The sequence below is a fragment of the Hibiscus syriacus genome, unplaced genomic scaffold, assembly GCF_006381635.1.
Source record: "Hibiscus syriacus cultivar Baekdansim isolate YM2019G1 unplaced genomic scaffold, ASM638163v2 tig00112254_pilon, whole genome shotgun sequence".
NCBI classification, from domain to species: Eukaryota; Viridiplantae; Streptophyta; class Magnoliopsida; order Malvales; family Malvaceae; genus Hibiscus; species Hibiscus syriacus.
In genome coordinates this window covers 950,048-973,811 of record NW_024063284.1, presented here as the reverse complement: position 1 = coordinate 973,811, position 23,764 = coordinate 950,048, and the positions used below count along the sequence as shown (strand labels likewise).

At 32.8% G+C, this 23,764-nt stretch overlaps 1 protein-coding gene and 2 pseudogenes across 1 annotated transcript; all 3 read right to left on the bottom strand.

Moving 5' to 3' along the window:
• Positions 1-331: 331 nt before the first annotated feature.
• On the bottom strand, positions 332-3,964 carry LOC120176796 (annotated as a pseudogene).
• A 3,717-nt stretch (positions 3,965-7,681) lies between these two features.
• On the bottom strand, positions 7,682-10,411 carry LOC120176795 (interferon-related developmental regulator 1-like). Its single transcript, XM_039183129.1, has 9 exons — positions 10,237-10,411; positions 9,855-10,026; positions 9,592-9,672; positions 9,134-9,216; positions 8,911-9,026; positions 8,689-8,799; positions 8,428-8,548; positions 7,897-8,198; positions 7,682-7,816 (listed from the first exon to the last, which is right to left on the bottom strand). Exons 1-9 carry the CDS (start codon positions 10,244-10,246, stop codon positions 7,682-7,684), a joined length of 1,131 nt encoding a protein of 376 aa, XP_039039060.1. The 5' UTR covers positions 10,247-10,411.
• A 6,922-nt stretch (positions 10,412-17,333) lies between these two features.
• LOC120176785 lies at positions 17,334-20,633 on the bottom strand (annotated as a pseudogene).
• Between the last annotated feature and the right edge of the window lie 3,131 nt (positions 20,634-23,764).

Sequence of the window (23,764 nt, the reverse complement as noted above, 5' to 3'; positions counted from 1 at the left end):
ACTTCATTAGTTTTCGGAGCTTCCACCTCAGCATGCTTTTTCTCCCATCTCCCCTAGCATTCTGGTTCATCATTATAATTTGCTGACAGACATCTGACGTGATAAGTGTACGGTGCCTAGGCTCTCAACATCAACACGCTACAAGAGATTCATTCAAATAGAAAGATATAATGAATATTCATGTTAACTAAGAGGAATTGAGACTGACCTTTCGACAGTCTGATTAAATTGTATATGAGCCCCCGCATTCTTTCCTCCACACTCTAGAGATTCAGGTACATGAGGAAATGTATAAACATATAAGAAAAGGGTCAAAAAGCTAGCATCTCACCAGAGACAAACATCGCTCCACATTGCTTATATTCTTCAAACCACTTTTGGCCACTGCAAGAAGACAAGGAAAAGTATGACATGATAATTGCTTATAATGAAAAGCAGAATGTAAATGTACGACATTGAAGGACTTGGGACCAGGGAGATATAAAGAATATTAACTAATTTCAGCCAATTTCTTCTGCAAAGGGGTTTTCTTCAAAAGGAGTCTTTCTTCTTCCTCTTGCACAACCTTTCTAGATGCTTCTGAAACTCGACTCTCGTCCTTGGGGCCAGACAATAGTTGCTCTTCTTCTTCCTATTTAATAGCATAACATAAAAAGTGGTTTTTTTTCTTTTAGGGATTTAGTAACTACTTAATAATTAAATTTAGGCAGAGATGACTATAAAGCATAATACCCTGAGATTGACTCCACTAACAGCAGTGACATCATTTAGTTGTTCAATGCTCTGATCTGAAAATGCTCCAGAAACTTTTTGCTTCTTGCTGTAGGAACCCATTGAATATGGGTGAAAAATTATTTAACATGTTAATATCAAGAATGAATCAAATGGCATTCAATTGATCCTTGATAACCATGCCAGGCAATCAAGCAACAGAGATTAATTTAACCTTGACGGTGGTGGTGATGAACCAGGAGCTTCCGGTGGTTTCTTCTGGCCCAGAGAAGGGTTTTTTTGTGGGGTTCTCGCATTGACCCCAGCTGGAGCAGGCACAGATGGATTTCTAGACCCCAACTGATAAAAATACAAAAGCAGAAAATTTGACAAAAGAAACAAAAAGTCATAAGGATGTGCTTCACTGAGGAAAACACTAAACTATATATATATATATATATATATATAAATTTCAAATAAGTGAACTGAATAGAAAGTAAACTCAAAATCAAGAACAATGTCATATATATATAATTGGATGTTTAAACGATCCTGTTATGCAGTACTGCCTTTGGGAAGTTTGCCTAATCTACTGTAAAGTCAGAACAACTAAAGGGCTAAATCTAATAAGTCACCAAAACAGTTCATGATCCATTTACATGGGTCAATGTCACTTGCCATCAAATTGATTATAAATCACAATCCATGTGTATATGCACTTCATAACTAAAATAAGGCATCACTCCAAGATGGCAAATACTTGATGAATAAATTTTCATGTAAACTTCTAAAACAAAGTGGTAGGCATCACCAAGAGCATCCAGAATTATCCATCAAGATATCACAATAAGAAAGCATATACAAAGATTAGAATAACGGTACATTAGAATCCATTTGTGTTGTGATGGAAGGTGTTGAGAAGCCAACTCTGGACGATTGCTTCTCTCCAGGCTCATCATTTGGAGTATTTCCTTGTTCAACTAGTGTATTCGACGCTCCCTGGATGGCAGACAAATGGGTCTATGCTGGTCAGCACCTTGATCAACAGATTCCTGTTTCACATATGCTGCTGATGACAAAGGCCTAGGATTCAGCTCCTTACTCAGTGAGGCTTGCCAAGGAACTGAACCACCTGAAAAGTGAGAAAGAGATTCGCCCTGCAATCTATTTGGGTCATTACTAGAGTTTTGTCTCTCAAGCTTAGGTCCACTCATCATGTTCATTGCCTGGGTTGAGCCTCCAACAGGATTCGATACCATGCTTTGATGATGTGTGATTTGCCTCATTTGTGAACCATGAGATTGCGGCTTTAGAGTGGAACCTGACGTATTAACATTTGGCCCAGAATATGTGTGATAACTGTTACTCCCGTACATGGAGAATGAATTTTGTGGAAAATTCAAATGTTGTTGCTGTTGCTTACTAATTCCTTGAGCCGAAATTGAAGAACGACCTCTTTCTTGATTCACATTGGTTGAACCAGATGAAGAAATTTGACTACCTAGCATTCCAAAGCGAGAATCTGATTGGCGATCCATCTCTTGAGACTTTTGAGCCTTGTTATCGCCGGGAAAATGGCTTGAATTAGTCTGCATGGGGACTGCTGGAGAAGGGACATGAGTTGAATTGGCAGGAGAATTAGGACCCTTTTGGTGCAGCTGAGTTAATGAATGTGGTCCAGCTAACTGTGTGGCACCACCAACAGATGGCATCTGGGGAGCAGTTGGCCGTGCCCCAGCAGGGGACTGTAGCGGAGACTGATTGGAACTTATCTGAAAGTATATGGGATTTTAGCTTGTTTTCAAAATTAACAAGCAGTCAACTAAAGCATCAGTTTTTACTTTAATAACATGGAACATTAGAGTTCACCTGCACTTGTAACTTGTTAACTGCCAACCTCAGCATCTGGTCTCCTACAATATCTCTCATGTGCCTGACAAATCCGTCTTTTGCAATTTCATTTTTCTAACAAGGTAAAGCCAATAGAAAAATCAGAGACAAAAATGTCCATTCTGTCTATTGTGCTCATTACTAAATAATTATAATAGTTGAGCAAATGGGTTGATATTAGAAATCAACCTTGAGTTTATCATACAGAGTATGAAGCTGCATGGCTCTGTCTTTATCAAGTTGGGGCGATAAGGCAGGCAACAACACAGCAAATGGAACTTGTTTTCCTCGACTTATGGGATTATTTGGCTGCACTGCTCCACTGGCCTGTTGATTACTCATCTTCTGTAATTTTGCATATTGTGATTCACTGTCTTTATTATTGGTTCTCTCAGGTTCAAGTGGGGTAGGACTTTTGTCGGTAGTCTGAATCCCAGTCGTTTGAGCAACCTGGGGAGGAATTTGTTCAGTTACTCCTTGTTCACGACCATCTTGGGGTTGTTTTTGTGGAGGTAGTAGACGACTATGTTCCTGCTGAACATCATTTGGCTGTTGTACTTGTTGCTGACTCCCTGTAACAACAGCTCCCTGTTGCCTTTGCTCCATAGGAGATGAAGTCTGATGTTTCTGTTGTGCACTTTGAAGGACTTGTTGATTTTTGAAGTTAATGTTTCCGTCTTGCCCAGGGGTCGGCCATGATGCAGGATTGCTTCCTTGAGATAAAGATGCTGTATTTTTCAACACAACATAACAAGCATTCAATGAAGTTCCTAGGAGAACCAATTCATAACCAACAATTGCAATTATTAACACAAGTGTAAAGCTAATGACACTCTCAATTAAAAAAAAAATTATAACCCTTAATTAACAAAAATCACTGAATTCCCCTATAAAGATACAATTTATAAAACCAAATCTTTCTTAGTCTAGCAAATTAGAAGCCAATGAAGACCGAAAACTATAAAAGAAGATACCAGAACATGAACCAGAATGCTGAGAAGTCGGCGTATCGCCTTCAATATCTCGATTTAACGCGGCCTGGAAAGCCTCAACGTCAGCTCCAGAATGCATAGACTCGTCCTATTAACAGTGTTTTTTAAAAAACAAATTGGAAAATAGATTAAATAACCTTCACTTATTACGAATTCTATAGATATTGAAGAGAGTAAAAAGAAAATCCAGAACAAGGAAAAACCTCGTCTTCTTCAAGGAGCTTTACTATGGAAGGGTCCATCACGAGCTATACGGGCAACCGGCTGCAGTTTCCTCTACCTAGACTGCCGGTGAGCGTAAATCGTTCAGCTTGCCGGATTGAAATTATGTATAATAATTCAAAAACAATTAAGAAAAGTTCAGAAGGGAGAAGTAGTCTTTGAAGTGAATCTATAAACGGAGGAAAGCGTTCAATAATGTGGTTCTTAGCTTATAAAGACCTAAGTAGGCCTATACTGAGTTGGCTAATTTTGTATCGGTAAACTCGGTTCGTAATGGACTTAAAAAGCCTATTATGGGCTCATATTATAGGATAGTATAAGCAAAATTCAAATCGATTTGAAAAATCGATCTTTTATATTTAAATCTATTTAAAAAATTCATATCAAATTGAATTGATTTTTAATGTTATAAAATTGATTCAAAAAAATTAAATTCTTCGAGTTATAAAATTTTATAAAAAAATCGATCGGTTTTTAAGTTTGAGTCGAGTCTCACAACTTTGTATTATATATGTATATAATATATAAAAAAATATATATTGTATAAAATTATTAAAAAAACCCTTTAAACTGAAGTCAAATAGTATCATAATATAAATATTTATAATTAAATTTAAATATAAATTTAAATAATTTGACTAAAATTTCATAAATCTGACTCAATTAAAAAAAATAAATAAAATTGAAGTTATAAAATAAGATTCATTAATTTTAATAACTTGAATTTTTTTACTTAACTCGACTCGATCGAACGATAATCCTAACAGAGGGTATTGGCTTTGTGTGTTTAAATGAAATACATGTACTTTATATTTTAAGGATAAAAATATAAAGTGGTCCCTTTTAATTTTTAATAATAATTCAATCCTTGCGATTAATTATTAAACTTATTTTAATCGATAAATTTCCACTTATTTCAATTTTTTCATAATGATGAAATAGTTCGTGATTTAGCAGTAAAAATTACTGAAGAGGATAAAATCAAGGCTATATTGTACGGATGATTATTCAATTGTTTAGGTTTAAGGTTTATGGTTTTAACATTGATGTTTTGATTTTATTGATAAGACCATCCAATTATTTAAATAATTCAATTAAATTATTAATTGTTAACTTCTAACGGAAGAGGTAATGTAGTAATTAAATATTTTGGTATAATCACACATTAATGTATATTATTTATATAAGGTGTCAATTTGATTCTAATTTTAATTTAATTTAATAAATTTAATTTTCTAATTAGATTTGACATGTGCAAGTCTATAATTGAATAGATAAATTTATTTTTAATTTATTTATTTAATTCATTAAATATTTTTGTGTGACATATGTCACCCTTCTAAAAGAAGAATGTGATTGGTGGGATTCGAACCTAGAAAATCACTGAGCCAAAAGTATCAAATGGTTTATATTAAACAACCTATAATATATATCTTACTAATTAATTGAAAATTTAATTTAAATTCATAACATTTTATATATTTTAACTTTAAAAATATATTGTATTCTTATTTTAATTTAAAAATATATTTTATTCTTATCCTAACTTTAAAATTCTATTTTATTCTTTTATTAACTTAAAAAATGTGTTTTGTTATTATCTTAATTTCAAAGAATATATTTTATTTCTTATATACTTTATTCTTATCTTGATTTAAATATTTATATTTTATTATTATAATATTTTAAAAGTAATATTTTAATATTATTTTTGAAAAAATTAGAACATTTAAAATATATTTTTAATAAATTTTAATTAATTATTTAAATTCATCACTTAATTAACATCAAGTTCTAATAAATTAATATATTTTTTATTAATAGTGTAGTCTGATTAAACCAAGAACAAATAAAAGTAAAATATATTTTTAAATTAAGATAAGAATAAAATATATTTTTAATTTAATATAAGAATAAGATATATTTTTTGAAGTTAAAATAAGAATAGAAGATATTTTTTAAGTTAATATAATAATAAAATATATATTTTTAAAGTTAAAATGAAAATAAAATACATTTTAAAGTTAATATAAGAATAAAATATGTTTTTTTAAAGTTTAGATAAGAATAAAATATTTTTTAAAGTTAAGATAAGAATAAAATATGTTTTTTTAAAGTTGAGATAAGAATAAAATAATTTTTTTAAAGTTAAGATAAGAATAAAATATTTTTTTTTGATTAAGCTAGGGTGATTGCAAAATAATATATGTTTTAAATACTCTTAACTACTTGACAATAAACATCTAATCACCCTCGTAGTCACTGGTGCTCGAACCCATAAACTCTAGGAATAACAATGATTCTTTTAAGTTTTAACCACTAATGTATGTTGGTTCAAGTAATAAAATGTATTTTTTAAAGTTAAGATAAGAATAAAATACGTTCTTAAGTTAAAATAAGAACAAAATATATTTAATAAGTTAAATAAAAAATAAAAAAAATTTTACTGTTTGGATATAAATTTAAGTTAATATGTATAAAACAATTCAACTAATATACTATATATATATATATATTATATGTTGTTATGCTTCAACCATCCAATTCTCTCGGCTTAGTTGTTGGGCTTATGCAAGAAATCAAACGTACCCCATGATTGAATCCCATTTATCAAATTCACGTCTAATTTATTTTCTTATAATTAGATGGTGACATATGCTATCCTTTGATTGAATGAATTTTTTTAATAAATTATAAATTAAAAATAACCTTATAATCAGAGACTAATATTGTCACAATTTAATTAGATGATTAAATTTATTAAATAAATTAAAATTAAGATTAAATTGACACCTTGTGTAACTTGTGTAAGTAATTGAGACCAAATGTGTGATTATATCAAAATTTTTTAACTTCCATGTCACCTCATCGGTTAAAAGCTAACGGTCAATGACTTGATTGAAGTATTTAAATAGTTAGATGGTCTGATAAAGGAAATCAAAACGTCGGTGATCAAAATGAAAGTGAGGAATAGTTGAGTGGAGAATAGTGGGATATAATTTCTAGTGATCTCCAGATTGTTCAGTACGTGTCCTCAAATGTACATAAAATTTTAACCCACCAACAGCAATTTGTGGAAGAAAGATTGAGAGACAGTAAAAGGAGAAAAACAGTAATCAATTTCGATCTCCATGAAAAGAATAACAGTAAAAGTAGAATTCCGATCAATAAAACCACAAGGGTTCCGAGACTGTTAGTTATACAGTTATCGATTTCAATAAATCAAAGTAACAAAAAGGCAGCACTCTCCAATGTAACCCCAAAACGGCTCCTGGATTGTTAATTATGCAATTTTGATTTCAACAAATCAATGTATGATAACTAACAAAAGGCAGCAGGACAGGCCAGGTTTAGAAATCTTCATAACCTACACAGATGGCAAAGTGCCCGAAGTTTCGACCCTGAAGACAAGAGGAACAAACATTAACCGGTCGATGGCTGAAATGTGCATTTGGTTGTCAAACACTCGATCACCTTCACATGGAAGACGCTTACCTCGGATAACGTTCGTTGCTTGTTTAATTGCCGAGTTCTTGCCTTGTTAACAACTGAATTCGGTGATTTGTACATTCTCTGTATTAAAGAATCAGTGTTAATTTCATACCTTTCGTGATGTTCAAATACAGTAATCAGGATAAACAAAGTAGGATTGAACTTTCCAAATTTGGATATATGTTCATCGGCTACAAGATCTCGTCTTTTCGGCGTGAACCTGAAAACATCTTGAAGGAATTCATTATTCTGCACAAAGAAACGATTATTTCTTATAATCCACAAGAAAATTTAAAAGGCAAGCTATTTGCATCAATAGATGTCAATCTCTGAAAGAGCATCAACCTGCATATTGAAATTTGAGAATACTGTTATCAAAATCCATGACATGCAACTGACATAAATTGGAGAATTAGAAGAGGAAGAGTAACCTGAATCAACTTAGACCATGTTGACGTATGGAGTGTATCCTCACCAATCTTCATCGATGTCTCCGGAGAATAACCATACTGACGTCAACAAGTGAATCAAAGTTAGCATGATTAATCAGAAGAACACGTTGGTGGGAATTAAAGATAAATACGAGTACCTCAAGGAACTCCAAAACATCCTTAAACAAGCTCCTCTGGTTATTAAGATCTTTCTTGGAAGAACTTTTACCACCACCTTCCACAAAGAGGTCTCGGGCTTGATTTAGAATTTTTTCCTTCAATCCATGTATATGTGAGAATCCTTCTTTTGATTTATTTCCTTCTGAAACTGAGCCATCACATGAACCTTTAGCTTCACCTGCAAGCTTCTCTAAGCTTCCCATCCCAAAAATCAGTGCCAGTGCTTCACCAGCAGCAATTTGCACGGATCGGTCATCTTTATCTAGCAAACTAGACAAATGTAACTGATCTGCAGAATATCTCGAGACCAGTCAGACTGTTAGCCCATTAAATTTTCCTATGTTTTTGTTGGTATATTATTATAGGACTGAAAACAATACAAAGTTGATTGGCCTAATATCTAAGCTTTAAATCCTGAAAATTACTTTAGCGGAGTTGCATATGAATGAAGGGATCATAAAGACAATAAATTATCAGATTAAAAAAAATGGAAAACGTGTGATCTAGAGAGGTCACTAACCCTTTCCATAGTTTAGGACCGAGTCTCCATCCATCCATGGTTGTCAAGAGAAATGACCAGGCAGACACAGCCGCTGTTATTACAGCAGCAGTGGGTTTGACAGTACTAACCTACAAGTCAAACAAATCTTCAAATTAAGAAAAACATCGTGTTTTGACATTAAAAAGTTGCAAGCAATAACTAATGTGTGAACCTCAAATAATTTTATCAGATGCCTTTCAATTAGTGGAACTCAGGCATGTATACTCACGTTAGAGCTTGATTTCGAGTGAACTAATTGCTGCATAATTTGCATTGAATTTTCTATTTCCTCAGGATCATTCCCCCCAACAAAAGTGATTACCACCAGACAGTTGAGTAACTACAATAAGAAACCAGATCATTTAAAAAAGCAAGTGGCTGAGCATCGTGATTCATTGTACCAACACAGTTACACAGAAAGAATTCAATTCCTTGTTCAATTTCTTCATACCAAAATGATCTTAGAAGATTCTGAGCTGGATTTAAAAGCCTGTGAAAGAGGGTCGATTGATTCTTTCAATATTTTGTGTGCATTATCTCCCGGACCGACAGTTAAAGCCAACAAACCTACCAAGATAAATCGTCAGCTTGACTATTGAATCCTTAATGTTTTCTTCAGCACATATGGGATAAGCATTTTCCAAGGTTATCAACAATAAGCGTTCAAGACTGACCAACAGTACGGGATGCTAAAGCTATCTCTTTGCTGGACCCTTTCTTGATACAATTCAGACACTGATGAAGTACTGTAGCAAATCTGCTGAACAACACGGAATAAATGATGTGATAGATACAAGTTTTCAACCATATATTATGAATCATACGAAACATTTCCACCTACAACATGTAACCATGCAAATAGTCCAATCGGCAATGCTTGAAGATCAACATAAACCGTAACAGAGAAAGAAGGATTCAAAATAACAGGCACTTACTTATTCTAAACCAAACAGATGCTGCAAGTTGAAATTGAAATAACAACATGACAGATTCAAGTGGTCAACCATATATTATGAGCCATAACAAACATTTTCAGCCACAAATGTAACCGTGCTCGTAATCGATCAGGCAATTCATGCAATCAATATAAATCACGACCAAGATAGAAATATTTAAAATAACAGGCAATTACTTATTGTCGAGAAATTGATTCTGTAGGTTGAAACTAAATGCTGCATTAATCACTTCCAAAGCCTTCTCTCGAGTCGAACCCCTTAATCAACAAAATAAAAAACACAAGAATTCAGCATCATTCAAATCCAAAGCGTTATTATTGAAAACAAAAATACTAGCAAAGTAACTAATTTCACTATAACAAACAAAGACGAGTCAAATGCATCGTATTTTAATCCAAAAAACAATTAATATTAGATACGCAAATAATCAAATACTAACCTCTTCTCGAATAAAGCGTCGACTGCTTCATCAAGTAAACTATCCTTATAGAACACTGCCTCTTCGGTACCAGAAAGGGACATTTGATCGGAACGAACGGACGATGATGAAATTACATTACAATTATCATCGTCACTATCTAACATCGCCGAATTCTTACGCTGAACTCTACCTACCAAATTCAAATAATTCGATTCTTTCAGCTAAAAAACAAAGTCATTCCAGGAAAAAAAACAGCACCAGACAAACCCCAAAACAAATGATCATTCAACAATTAATGGAGAGATAATAAAAGAATTGCGAAAATTAGATGTTAGAAAAGTAAAATGAAAGGAAAAAATAACCCAATAATAAAAATGAAAACAGTCAAGAAGATTCTAACGTTTTCTCATGTTGCTGAAGCCTCTTTAGAATTCTTTTTTTTCTTGTTCTTTCAGAAACAGGTACGAGATTGACCAAGAATCTGATGAAATGACTCGGAATCTAAAAAACAACGAACAAAGCAAAACTGAAGACCCGAACAAAACAACGAAGACGACGAAGACAATTGACGACGACAAAAGTGAATCTAATAACAATTAGCCATTAAAATTGATTCTTTTTATATTAAAAAAGTAATTATTTTGATTGGAGGAGAAAAGTGTTCAAATTATAGAACAAAGATAAATTTTGGACGTAAAAATTTAGTTCATCCTTTTATAGGCAAGGTAAAAAGGTTAAGTTTGGGTTTAGGAATTTGGACTGTGTGTGGAGAGATGTTGCTTGTTACCATGCGAATCTTGACGTGGCATAACAAACGCCGTTGACAGAGAAACTATTTTTTATCTGATGAGGATGCCAAATAGTCTAGGAAGCGACTTTGGCTGATTCTAGTGGGAGGTTAAAGATTTCGAGGGTGACTTATTATTTTTGGATAAGCCAATTTTATTTTATCCAAAGAAGCATTGAAACTGTTATAATCAACATGATACACAGTCACATTCATCGTTACAATGCATCAAATAACCCCAAATTTTCCACCTAGAACAGAGCCCAACATTTATAAGGTTATCCCTGCAGTCTGATGCCAACCACGCTTTTAACAACATCCGGCACTATATTATAATTCTTACGAGACTTATTAAACGATCTAGCATTTATTTCCTTCCAAACAAAATAATTGAAAGTATTCCAAGCCAACTTAAGAAGGGAACCAATCAAAGACTTGCCCCTCAAATGACCAACCAGTCAATCCATGCCAACATCGAGCCCCTCTCCTTGTACCACACAATTCCAAAATGGCAGTCCAAATGACAATCGAGGAGGAGCATTAGCTCCGACCAAAACCACCTAGCCTTAACCGTACTCAAATCCCGAACCTTAGAAAACAAAGGAAGAACCTCATTCTTCAATTTCAACTACTTCCTAAAACACCAGCTAGAATTGACCTCAACCTCTACGTGCCTTAACCTTAGGCTTTATTAATTTTTCTTGAATTTGGAAATATATATAAAATGTCAATAGCATCGAGTATTATATCATTGGTAATATATTTAGGTTCATCAGAATAAAACTGTATCGGAATACTTTTCGATAAAATTTATGGTATAAATGTGTGTCATTCGGTTGACCTCTCAGGGCACATAATGTACTTTGAGACTCAAGGGACCATCAAGAAGCATACGTGCCTCGTTGAACATCAATCCGAAAATTAAAATGTATCTATTTAGGTTTGCCAAGCGATTGATTATAGAGATGACATCACCTTCACTAGGACTATTAAGAATGTTGCAATATAGGGATTACTGATGCGTTGTTAAATTGAGATTTAATGAATAAAGTTATGTCTTTGTTTGTTTGTTTGTTTGTTTTTGAAGGTGTTCATATTCAATTCATGTTCGTTTAAATTTTTAATATCGTGTTCGTGTTCGTTTATTTTTAAGGTGTTCATATTCATTCATTTAGTATTCATGAACACGTTCGTTTAACGTTCGTGAACATGTTCGTTTAGCGTTCATGAACATGTTCGTTTGATCTTTGTTTAATGTTTGACAACCAATACTCTCTTTCTACCCTTTTATTTGCAAGCAAGAGAAAAATTTCGAAATTATGCCACTGATACTTATATTTCTAGGCTTTACAGTTTGAACTCCAAGTTTACCTTATGTTCAATTTAGTCCTCTTCTTCATTAATATTTAAAATGTAAAAAAAAATATAAAGAAAAATGATAACTGAGTAAACGAGTTTATAAACAAGTCAATAAACGACCTTATAAATAAACTTGTTCGTGAACATAAATTAACTGAACACACATTTTTTGTATGCATTTGTTTATTAAATGAACATAAAAAAATTTCATACACGTTTATAAACAAACATTATACAAACGATTCACAAATAGTTCAGAACAATTTGTTTATACTCCAACATCCAATATTGGTGGAGATTGATTCATCACGTTGTTCTCCATATCCCATTTTTGTGGCTTTGCATTGGAAGAGCATTTTTATTTTGTTGTCATTTAAATTTTGATAGTATTATTTATTTCGGTAGAGAACACTTTTATGTTGTTATTTTTTTCCACTTGTTTAGTCAGATCTGATTTTGATATCGTACGGTAAACTGTATTTTTTTATCATTTGATTTGTTTTGCAAGAGCCAATTTAATTTCCTCACTTCACTTTTTTGTGTCATTGTTGGATCGGTATGCAGTGATATAAATAAATTCTTATATATTATGAAGTCTTATATAATAAATAAGCATTTAAAGTATATCATTTTTTTATTTAAGTACCTAAAGTATTTAAACTATTCAATTATTTTCATTCAAGTTCTAAAAAAAGTTGACATATACTTAGATGAAAAAATTGAATACTTTAGGTATCAATTTTGAGTAAAAAATATTTAGGTACATATTTTAATTAAAAAAGATATAACTTTAGGTACTTAAATGAAAAAGATGATTTTGACCAAAGCTTATTATAAATTTTAAAAAAAAATCATTTGAATCGAATTGGGTGACCAAAACGAAATAAAAATTTAAGTTTAGTGATGATTTTGTAAAAATAAATAGCTGGGTGACCAAAAAAACCATATGAATAATTGAGCTACTAAATATATAATTTACCCTTACTTTTATTGATAGAGTTAATAGTGTGAGACAAACGAAGTAATCATTTAAACTTTTAAGTGACAAAACATCTCAAAAAATAGTTTAAGAATAACTCAAAGTGCATAATTTAGGGCACAATGGTGCATTTAAGTCAAATTTAAATAGTGCAATAAAAATAGTTTTATTAATTTTATATAAAAGAATTTTAAAATTAAAAATTGAACTTTTATGAAAAAGTAATCATAAAAATAATATAATCACACTATGCTTAAAGAGGTTTTTAACAAGTCGTTTTTGTATGAATTCGGTTTATTCATCCAAACCTTTAAAAAATAATTTAATTAAAATTACTTGTAGGATCAAACAACGTAATCTTACATCATTACCAATTAAACCAAACAATGTATTGTAATATTATCAATTATTTGTCAAATAATGTTACATTTGTTGAATGATTTGGGAGATGCTAATTTGAGCTTCAAACTGTCAAATTATTTCCACAATGCCTTTGATAAATGATCTGGGCATATCAGGTTTGCTTTTGATATATACACATACAAATATTTACATATAAAAGAAATCACTTCCTGACAATGTACACAGGAATAAACTCTTGATGCTGGGATTTCATACCAAACTTCCTCCTATCCACAATAACAACATCGTTGGCTTCGAATTCGCAAGGCTTGTCTTCATCAATTCTGCCCATATTCTTAGGCGACCCCCTTGATCTCGTCTTCATCCTCACTTGCATCGGAGAAAACATCTCCGTCTCGTTCCAACTCCTCGAGCTTGACGTGGCCCTGATAACCTCGCTTAGAACAGCTTCATCTTTGACATCAGACGTTGCCGATGATCTTTCACTGAAGCTCGTCGGCAACTCGTAGAACTGCTCCGGGAAGTTAAGAGGCACATTGTCCGTAGCGGATGCTTGAAGCACAACTCGTCAAAATTCTGATATAACCATCCCTAGCTTTGCTCAAAGCCTTGAAAGGAGCTTTCAGGAAACGCACGAATTTGTTACCAGATTTTCGGCTATGCTCTTTGCTTTTCATCCTGGATGATAAAGATTGAAATTCGGAGGATTTATGGTTTTTTTATCTTAACAATGAGAATCTTGGAGAGGATTTAGGGTTTTATTGAGGTAATTAGGAAGGTTTTGAAGTAATTAAATCATTATTTTTTTTCACCAATAATTTGGAAGGCGTTGAAGTGCTCAACATAAAACTATCAATAGGAAGTCACCTCGTTAACAGGGGAGAGTCTAACGTGTGGCAGGCTAATATACGACTAAGGAAATACGCTAATAGAAATGTTATTATTTTTTTAACATTTCTGATAAAAAATTACATAAAACATTATTATTTCTATCAAAAATGTTATTATTGGGTGTTTTACCGGGTTTGGTAAAGTGTTACCTAAAACATTATTTGTTCTACCGAAAATGAAAATGTTAATATTGGACACTTTACCGAAAATGTTAAAAAACATTAATATTTTAAGTAAAAACATCTTTCCTTAACCATATATTAAAGCTGTCGTACGGTAGAACTTTCCCGTGACAGACATAACGAATGTTATAATTATCGTAACTGTAAATTATTTTATAGAGTATAATTGTTACCGTTAAAAATATGGTATGAGCCTATACAATTTTACTATAAATCAAAATAACTTTTAAAAAATAGGAAAATTATTTAAAGGATTATTAAAAATTCTTAAAATATTAAAAAAATAATTATTTTTTTCAAAATTTATATTTTAAAAAATATAATTATACTTAATTACGTCTAAAAATACAAATTTATATTTTTTATTAAAAATTCTAAAAATAAAATAAAATCTAAATATTTTCTAGGTTTCTCAGTGCTTCTCAAAGTGGAAATACTTCAGATGGAACTGTTTGATAATCCTTAGGTGGCGTTTGGTTCGCTGGAATGTTTCTGAAGGAATTAGAATTTGTGAAGGAATTGGAATCTGTCAAGAATTGAAATCCAATTTCATATTCTGTTTGGTTGGCAGGAAATGGAATTGGAATCCAATTCCATATTCTGTTTGGTTCGCATACATGTTAGATAAATTTGATTTCAATAATGTAAAATGACATAATTTTCCTTATTTTTTTGCTTTATTTTAGTTTGTTTTACAACTTACCTGCAGTAATATATTATAAAAAATTTAAAAATATTAAATTTCATTTTATTGATTGATTATTCATTTCAATAAATTATAAAAATCATGCTAATAAACATTAAAAATTAAAATCATCGCAATCAAAATATGTTAATAAGTTACCAAAAGATAAAGCAATATTTCGATACATTCCAATCGGAGTATGTAAATTAGTTACCAAAAAAATATACCAAAAACTATTTTTATTCAATATATGAATTAGAAACCCGACCCGACACGACACGAAATAATAAAAAAATTATTTTTATTCAATAAAAACATTGACTTAATTGAAAAAAATTATATATAGAGGGGTATTATTGTAATTATTGCTTAATATATAAGATAAAATTATATATTTTTTCGGGTCGGGTCCAATTTTTTCACCCTAAACCCGAACCCGACCCGACCCGAATATCACACTTAAAAAAACTCGACTCGACCCGAATATCACACTTAAAAAACCCGACCCGACCCGAACAAAATAAAGTTTCACCTGACCCGACCCGACCCGAATATATGAATTAGAAATCCGACCCGACCCGACCCGAAATAATAAAAAAAATTTATTCAATAAAAATAATGACTTAATTGAAAAAAATTATATATAGAGGGGTATTATTGTAATTATTCCTAAATATATAAGGTAAAATTATATATATTTTCGGGTTGGGTATTTTTCACCCTAAACCCGAACTTGACCCGACCCGAATATCACACTTAAAAAAACCGACCCGACCCGACCAAAATAAAATTTCATCCAACCCGACCCGAATATATGAATTAGAAACTCGACCCGAAATAATAAAAAAATATTTTTATTCAATATATAAATAAGTTACCAAAAGATTTATGAGGGTAGTATGGTCAATTTTCAATTCCCTCCGACAAGGGAATTGAATTCTATCCATTCTTGGATGAAATTCACTTTCACTCATTTGATGAAAACTTGAAGCCATGAGGAATTCCAATTCCCTTGGAAAACTTGAACCAAACATGGGAAAGTGGTGAAATTGGATTCCAATCCCACCAATTCCAAGGGATTCATGCCAACCAAACGCCACCTTAGATTATGATCACTTTCTCTAGAGGTTAATGTTTGTTGTTCTAATTAGTTGTCTAATGTCCATATCTATATGTATATGTGCAACTGAAAGTAATTTTTAGGGTAAACTACATGATTGATAAATTTCATCAAGTTATGTAGATTTTTTTTCGTTGAATTTAAAAAAAATAATATTTGGTCACTTTTGTTTTCATTTAATTAAGATTTAGTCACTTTTGTTTTTATTTAATTAGGATATGATCACTTAGAGTTAACTAACGTTAGACCTTTAACGGACTGCTGATATGACAATTTATAAAATTAAAAAGGGTAAATTACATAAATGGTCACTAATGTTTGAGTAAATTTTTGTTTTTCCCACTGAAGTTTCAAAAGTAATAAATTGGTCCCTAAAACATCAAATATGTCATTGAACAATGATTTTATATCAAATTTATTCCAAAAACTTTCTAATTTTTTGTTTATCATTCGATATATTCGATATCTTTATGTCCAAAAAAAGTTAATATCTAAGTTTAATTTTTAAAATTTAAAAAGTATATATATATAAAAATTGGGGGGAATTGGAAAAATTAGAAAGTTTTTGGGGTAAATTAGATATAAAATCATTGTTCAATGACCTATTTGATGTTTTAGTGACTAATTTGTTACTTTTGAGACTTTAGTAGAGAAAACAAAAACTTAATCGGACATTAATAATCATTTGTGTAGTTTACCCTTTTTAATTTTATAAATCTGTTGCCACGACAACAATCCGTTAAAGGTCTAACAACACATAACTCTTAATGACCACATATTAATTAAATGAAAACGAAAGTAATCAAATATTATGTTTTTAAAATTTTGTGAGAAAAATGTACAAAATTTAAACAAAAGTGATCACATGTAATTTATCTTTTTTTTAATATGAATGGAAAAAAAAAGTAAGATTGTAAATTTGAAACTTAATACAATTGGTTCATGCTACTATTCAACATTCAACATGTTCTAGATTCAAATTTCAACATCCACCATCATTTTCTACTGCCTTTTAAGAAGTGTAAAATACAAAATCCAGCATCTGCAACCACTTTCTATTTCGGATATTACCTAGTTTAAATTATAGTACTTGGGAACAAACCATAGCTAAGAAGTAGAAAAATACGAAAATTAAGATATTAACATAAAAATATAAGCTTTCATAACTAAATGTTCCATATTTCTCGATAGATATGAAACTCATGCTGCTGTTTCTTCTATTGCAACAACCTAGGGGCTGGTAGATAGTTAAAGTGGTTACAAAGCAGGCAAAGAGGACGATTCAACTGGAGTGGAACCGAGGAGATCGTTGCAATGGGTAACACCTTCATGAGTTTTGTTATTCTCTGTTCTTGGACTACTTCCAGCACTGCTATTAGAAAGAGAACCGAAGGTTGTCTCTTGTAAGACCCCTGTCGGAGAAGATCCGATCCCAGGAATATCATCTGAGCCCTCTGTCATTAGGTTAAGTACTGATGAGGTCTTAAAGTCTACCATGGTGCTGCTGTTTCTAGTATGCAATGCCTCACCAAGAGGGCCACCCATGTAAGTCTCCCAAGAGACTGGAGTCCAATCAATTTCCCTCTGGTTTGATTCATTAGTAACATTACCCACTCCCAATCCAATGTGTATCGGGTTGAATTCACGAGATAATCGAAGAGGTGATGGAGTTAGATTTTTGTTGTTGGGAGAGGATGTTGTGGACATGAAATCTGAGGCAGCCATGGGGATTGATATAGAATGTTGAGCCCTGTATGATTGAACATCAAGATCGGGCAAGGAAATGATAGAACAATTGGACTGGCTTTTAGGCCGATAAGCAGGCGAAAGGAATGCTGAGATTCAGTTTCTTGAATAGTAAGATCTTGACCAAAATTTATGCACTCAATGATGGAAGAGATTTTATGGGAAAGATTGAGAGGTTGCTTCGGATTCAAGAAAGGGTTTTCTTTAGATTTAGTCACCATTGGGGGATATCATGGAGAGTCCTGGTGCAGTATGAGGCATATTTTCACCTACACTGCCTTTATTCAGAATCAACCTACAGTAACAAAAATCATAAATATAAGAGTAATATTATGTAATAGCGAGCTTCTATCTCAGACTCGAATACAGCTGTTAGATATAGATATATCTCTGACACGATCAGACGAATATATGCTGAGGGGAATGGTTCTAATACCTGTTCAGTGGATCTGCTGCAGAAAGATTAGATGCACCACCAAGTTGCATATTCTCAGACTGCTGCCTAGCAATAGTGACGCTGTTGGGCTTGTTGCTACCATCAATCGGCCCTACTACTGATGTTGAAGAGGAGGAGACATTAGGCATCAGCTTGGTGATAGTGGTGGCAGTGGCTGGGACGGAATGGCCAGACCTAGATTGGCCTTCCACAGGCTTTCTTTAATGATTACGGCCTCTATTCATGTGACGCTCGCAATACTTCTGGACGGTAACCGCATCTCTCGAGCACCGTCATTTCTTTCCATCGGTTCTACGACACCTTCCTGGCTCTGGATCAGTGTTGTTTGTGAACCCAAGTTGAAAAATTCTCCGTTCCACTGCTGGAACATCATAGAAACAAGAACATCAAACATCCATGCCAGTAAAACAGAACAAATTCCAAATTCTAACTTCAAAACGAAATCTTAAAGTGAAAAGTATTAGCCTAAGCTAATCTGTGTTTGATACAAATTGTTAACTTTCAGCATTACTATTGCATTGTTTTGACTTAGTTCAAAAGTTCTTCAGAGTAGAAAATAAAAATGAGAAAACAAAACCCAGAAATGTTTGCTTCTTTTTTTCTCTTGCTTCCCAAACGAGAAAGAAAGTACATGTACTAGGTCTGAGGAATCCACCAGAGAAGATTGAGAAATCAGCAGAAACAAGTGATTTTCTTATAGGAATGAGAAGATTAGATGGAATAGGCACATTTGAAATTATATATTTGTAGATCAAAGCCTGGTGTTCCAGCTCCATCAATTGACATGGAGAAAATGGTCCTTTATACCCCACATGCATGTTTGCAATTGCACCATCGAATCCTCCATTGTTGTACACTGAAATATAAAACCAAGAAAAAAAAAGTTTCTATTTATTATCAATTACTACTCATGCTTGATTACATTTTAGAGTGCATAGTTAATAATAAGTTTTTTTCCATGTGCTATTACTTGTCTACCAAAAGTAGCCATATAAAAGCAGGGAAAAGGTACACAAAAATTGTGGCAGATAACCCAGAAACCATAGCCTGCAACATTTAAGGAGGGAAACAAAATCATGGATTTGTCGTGTTTGATACAAGAAAATATAACGTAAAAAGGATGTTGGGTGGACATGGTAAAGATGGCAAAAAAGGAGATGATTTATTTGACTAGAAGAAAAAAAAAATAGAAAACTTCACTTTTATTGATACGACTTTAAAAGGAAAGACCACTAGTAAGTTTTTTCCATGAAAAGACCCTAAACCAGGGAACCAACAACAACAAAAGCATGTCTAATCTTGATACAAACTAAACATGTATTAAACAACAATGTACATATGTATGTATGTACGTACCTCGGAGGTGAAAGTGAGGGAAAGTGAGATTTTTGGAGTTCCTGTCCACTGAAAGAGCATCTGATTTGGGTGCAGAGAAGCTCAGCATTTGCTGCTCTTCTTGTTCATCAAAGAAGAGAAGCACTAGATATCAGTAAAGCATTTCTCTGCTGGAACGTCAATGGCTTAGAACCTGGAAATTCATCATTTTTAGCCAGTTTTGAACTCCTGTACTCGTCTTCATTATTGCAGGCTCTCTCTTGCTTGAAGAACCCAGATCCGTACTGTAAACACCATTTTTCAACACTAACACCTACCACTCATTTTTCAACACCAACACCCACCATCCCATTTTTTCAACACCAACCCCATCATCCCTTGTTCCCTGCGAGAATAAAGGCATAACCAATTGAAAATCATTATAAATTTGGCTATAAAAGCCGAACGCATGTAATAAAAAATAGAGGTTTTTTCTCTCTCAGAGATTTTAGAGAAATAAACAAGCAGATTAAAGGGTAAATTTTTTAATTTTCATATTCATTTTTTACTTTATGCTATTACGAGAAAATACGAAAATAAATTAGAAGGAAGAGATTACCTGGAATTTATGGTGCCCCTCGGTAAATAGGGTCGTAGAGGAGGTGATAGGATTCGAGTTAGCTGAGTTTGGGCATCGGTGCCGCCGTGTATGGTGGTGGGTTTTAAGTTTCGAACCTCTCGATGGATGAAGGGACTCGGTTGAGTTCGTCGGGGTTTTGTCGGATGAATTTCGACGAGGCGATGGTGGGTAGTTGAGAGAATGGCCACCCATGTAGGGTGGCCGAGGCAGTGATGTTTCGGCTTCTTTGGTGAGGAGCTGCCCCTGTACGAGTAAAGAAAAGAGGGAAAGAAGGCATGGGTTTCACGCAAAAATGAATTGGGAAAGGAAGAGTATTAAACATTTAAGATTTTTGGCTTAATTAAACATTAGGTCCTCATATTCTAAATTTTTTAAATTAACTGACTATTCTCATATGTAATGAGGTAAGGAGAGTTAGGATAGTAGGTTAACCCCAACGTCATGTTTATATATATTAATAGGTAAATCACGCATAAATACTCAGTTTTAGCGTATTTATACTATGGTAACTTTTTTTATTCCGATTATACATGTTGTTATTATTTTATTTTAATTTAGTCACTGTTAATTTCGGATTTAGCTATTATTATTTTAATTTTTGCATTTTGGTCACTTTTTATTTCTTGTTTAGTTATTAACTTTTATTTTCTTGTATTTTAGTTCTTATTATTTTAAATTTATGCAATTAGGTCTTTATTTTATGTTTATTTTATTTTATATTTTTAATGTTTTTATTATTATTTTTTATTTCAATTAAGTTTATTTTTAATTATTTTGTTTCATAGTTTTAATTCTAAATTTAGTTTTTTTAATTAGATTAATATTTGAATCAAATTAGAAATTAGGATGACACTGTAGTTTAATTAGGGGGCAATTCGAGTCGAGTTTTCGCATTATACGTCCGAATACTCGAATCAATTGTTCGATTAAAATTAATTAATAATTAATATTTTGTAAAAAAACTTTAAGTTTAATAACTCAGATTAATTAAATTTTTAATTAGTCCCCTAACTTTAGAAGTTGTCATTTTAAGTTCTTATTCTTTTAAGTCTTTGAACTTAGATTTGACATAATTGGTTGTCCCTTGTTCCCATATGTAATGGGGTAAGGGGGAGGTAAGATAGTAGGTTGCCCCCAATACTAGGTTGAGAGCAGCTTCCATAGGAGACTTCCAAATTATGAAATGCCCTTTATGGGACTCGATCCCACGACCTCAAGATTAAGAACCTTGTGCTCTACCAACTGAGCTGTATGGTCATTTCAGATTTGACATAATTAAATAGGTTAAATATAACCTCCATTTTAGCTTGGATTTCAAACTAGCCTTTTAATTTAGTGGGTAATTCGAGTCGGCCCTCGCGTAAACGCTCGAGGGACCATCTCGGCTATTCGATTCAATAATTAATTAAAATTAAATATGATTAATATTAGAGCCTACATTTTAGATTTAACTCCCTAGATTCTTTAATTTTCATAATTTGACAGCGTATGTTAGAAAATAGCCTTAATTTATTTTTAGTATAATTAGGATTAAATAAAATTTTGCTTGATTGCATTGTTTTTAAAACTTAAGGCACTGTTCACTTATTAAGGAGTTAATAGTATATCCTCCGCGATCGTGCTCAGGGGGTGACTACTGATAATTCCCTAAATAAGTCGACATTATTTTCAAAACCACATTATATTTTCTAAAACGAGGCAATGTTCGGTTATTAGGCACAATAGTTGATCTTCCTCATTTACGCTAGGGAGTGAATGCTATCGGTCTCGATAAACGAATATCATTTTCAACTTTGCATCCGTAATGATTTTTAAGTTAAATATATCGAACTCAAAATTTTCTAATTTTAAATATAGGGTAATCAACTATGTACTAATTTTTGGGCGCTTGTGGGGGTGCTAATCCTTCCTCACGCGTAATTGACTCCCGAACCTGATTTCTAGATTTTTGCAAACCCTAAAACTCAGTATTTTATTAAAATAAAATGTTTTATTAAAATAAAATGTTTTATTAAAATCACCCGGTTTTTACGGTGTTCCAATCTCACCTTAAATGATTGGTGGCGACTCCTCACATTTCGAAACGATTTTTCAAAGAGAAAACCCCCAAGTTGGTATCGTCCTTTCCCCGCCCAGGCGAAAAAACGGTGTCGACAACTTGGTGACTCCGCTGGGGATTATTTTGTTTTTAAAACAAATTGAGAGTCGAGCAACGAGTTGGTTACCATATATTTATTATTTTGAGAAATTATGAGTTCGAACTTGTTTTAATTTATAGTTCATTATGATTTAAAAAAAATAGACTTTCTCTCTGGTTAATGCTTACACTTCTGTGAAATTATTTAGGATTGTTGCATATCATAGCTCTGAACCCGAGCTCAAACCCAGTTTACCTAAGTAGAGAGAAATGTCACACCTCACGAGGAGCATTGGGCTTCCTTGTGTGGGTCTGACAAAGTATCTCTAGAAAGCATCCTAAGTTGCCTATTCGGATATCAGATCTGAGGTATGCTTTTAGTGGTGTGATCCCCTTAGTTGAACCCGATTTGCAAGTCTGTAATGGGCCAGAATCGGGGGCAACCTTAACAGGTTGGAAAGATGGCTTGGGAACCTTTGTTAGAACCCAACCTCGTATAGAGAATTTAGTAAGCCTACCCCGCTAGTGACATATGGATAACCTAGGAGAACTAGAACGCATGCGGTTAGGACCAATAATTTCCTTTGTATGCTTTATTTTTTAGTCTCAAATTTAAGTCATATTTAAGATTATATTTTTTTGACTAATCATTTCAACTCACTTGATTATTGTTGTCTTGTTTCTACTAACATTGATTTTCTTTTGTATGCTCTTATTGCATTTTGCATGTATCATTGCCATATCACATCATTTCATAAATGATATTGATTCCCAGATTACTTAGTTAATATAAAAAGAGCTTAAGGCATCAATGTCTTCCAATGGGCTGAGAATGCAATCAGTGTTCAGACTTGGTCCGAATACGGGTAGACGCAGTTCAGAGACAGCTTTGTCACTACCGAAGAATCAGTTTTTCCAGAAAAGGTAATTATTTGAGCCCTGCAGCATGCTCAAGAACTGAGAGGGTAAAGAGATGAGGCTAACTAGGAATTGGCGTAGAGGTGAACATAGATTGAGCAGCTAGAAGCACATCTTCTTAATTTGGATGAGACTTTTCAGAACCCTTACAACAACAATGGGTTCCGTCTCAAAAAGAAAATGAGATGTTAAAAAAAAGGATAACGAAGCTAGAAGGAGCAGGGTTGATTCACTCATCTGTACAATAGATAGCCAGGAAGGAAAATGAGGCCTTAAAAGCCAAGATTACTGAGCTAGAAGTTACAGTACAGAGATGCTATTAGCAAATTAAGTAGTGAACTTGGAACCGC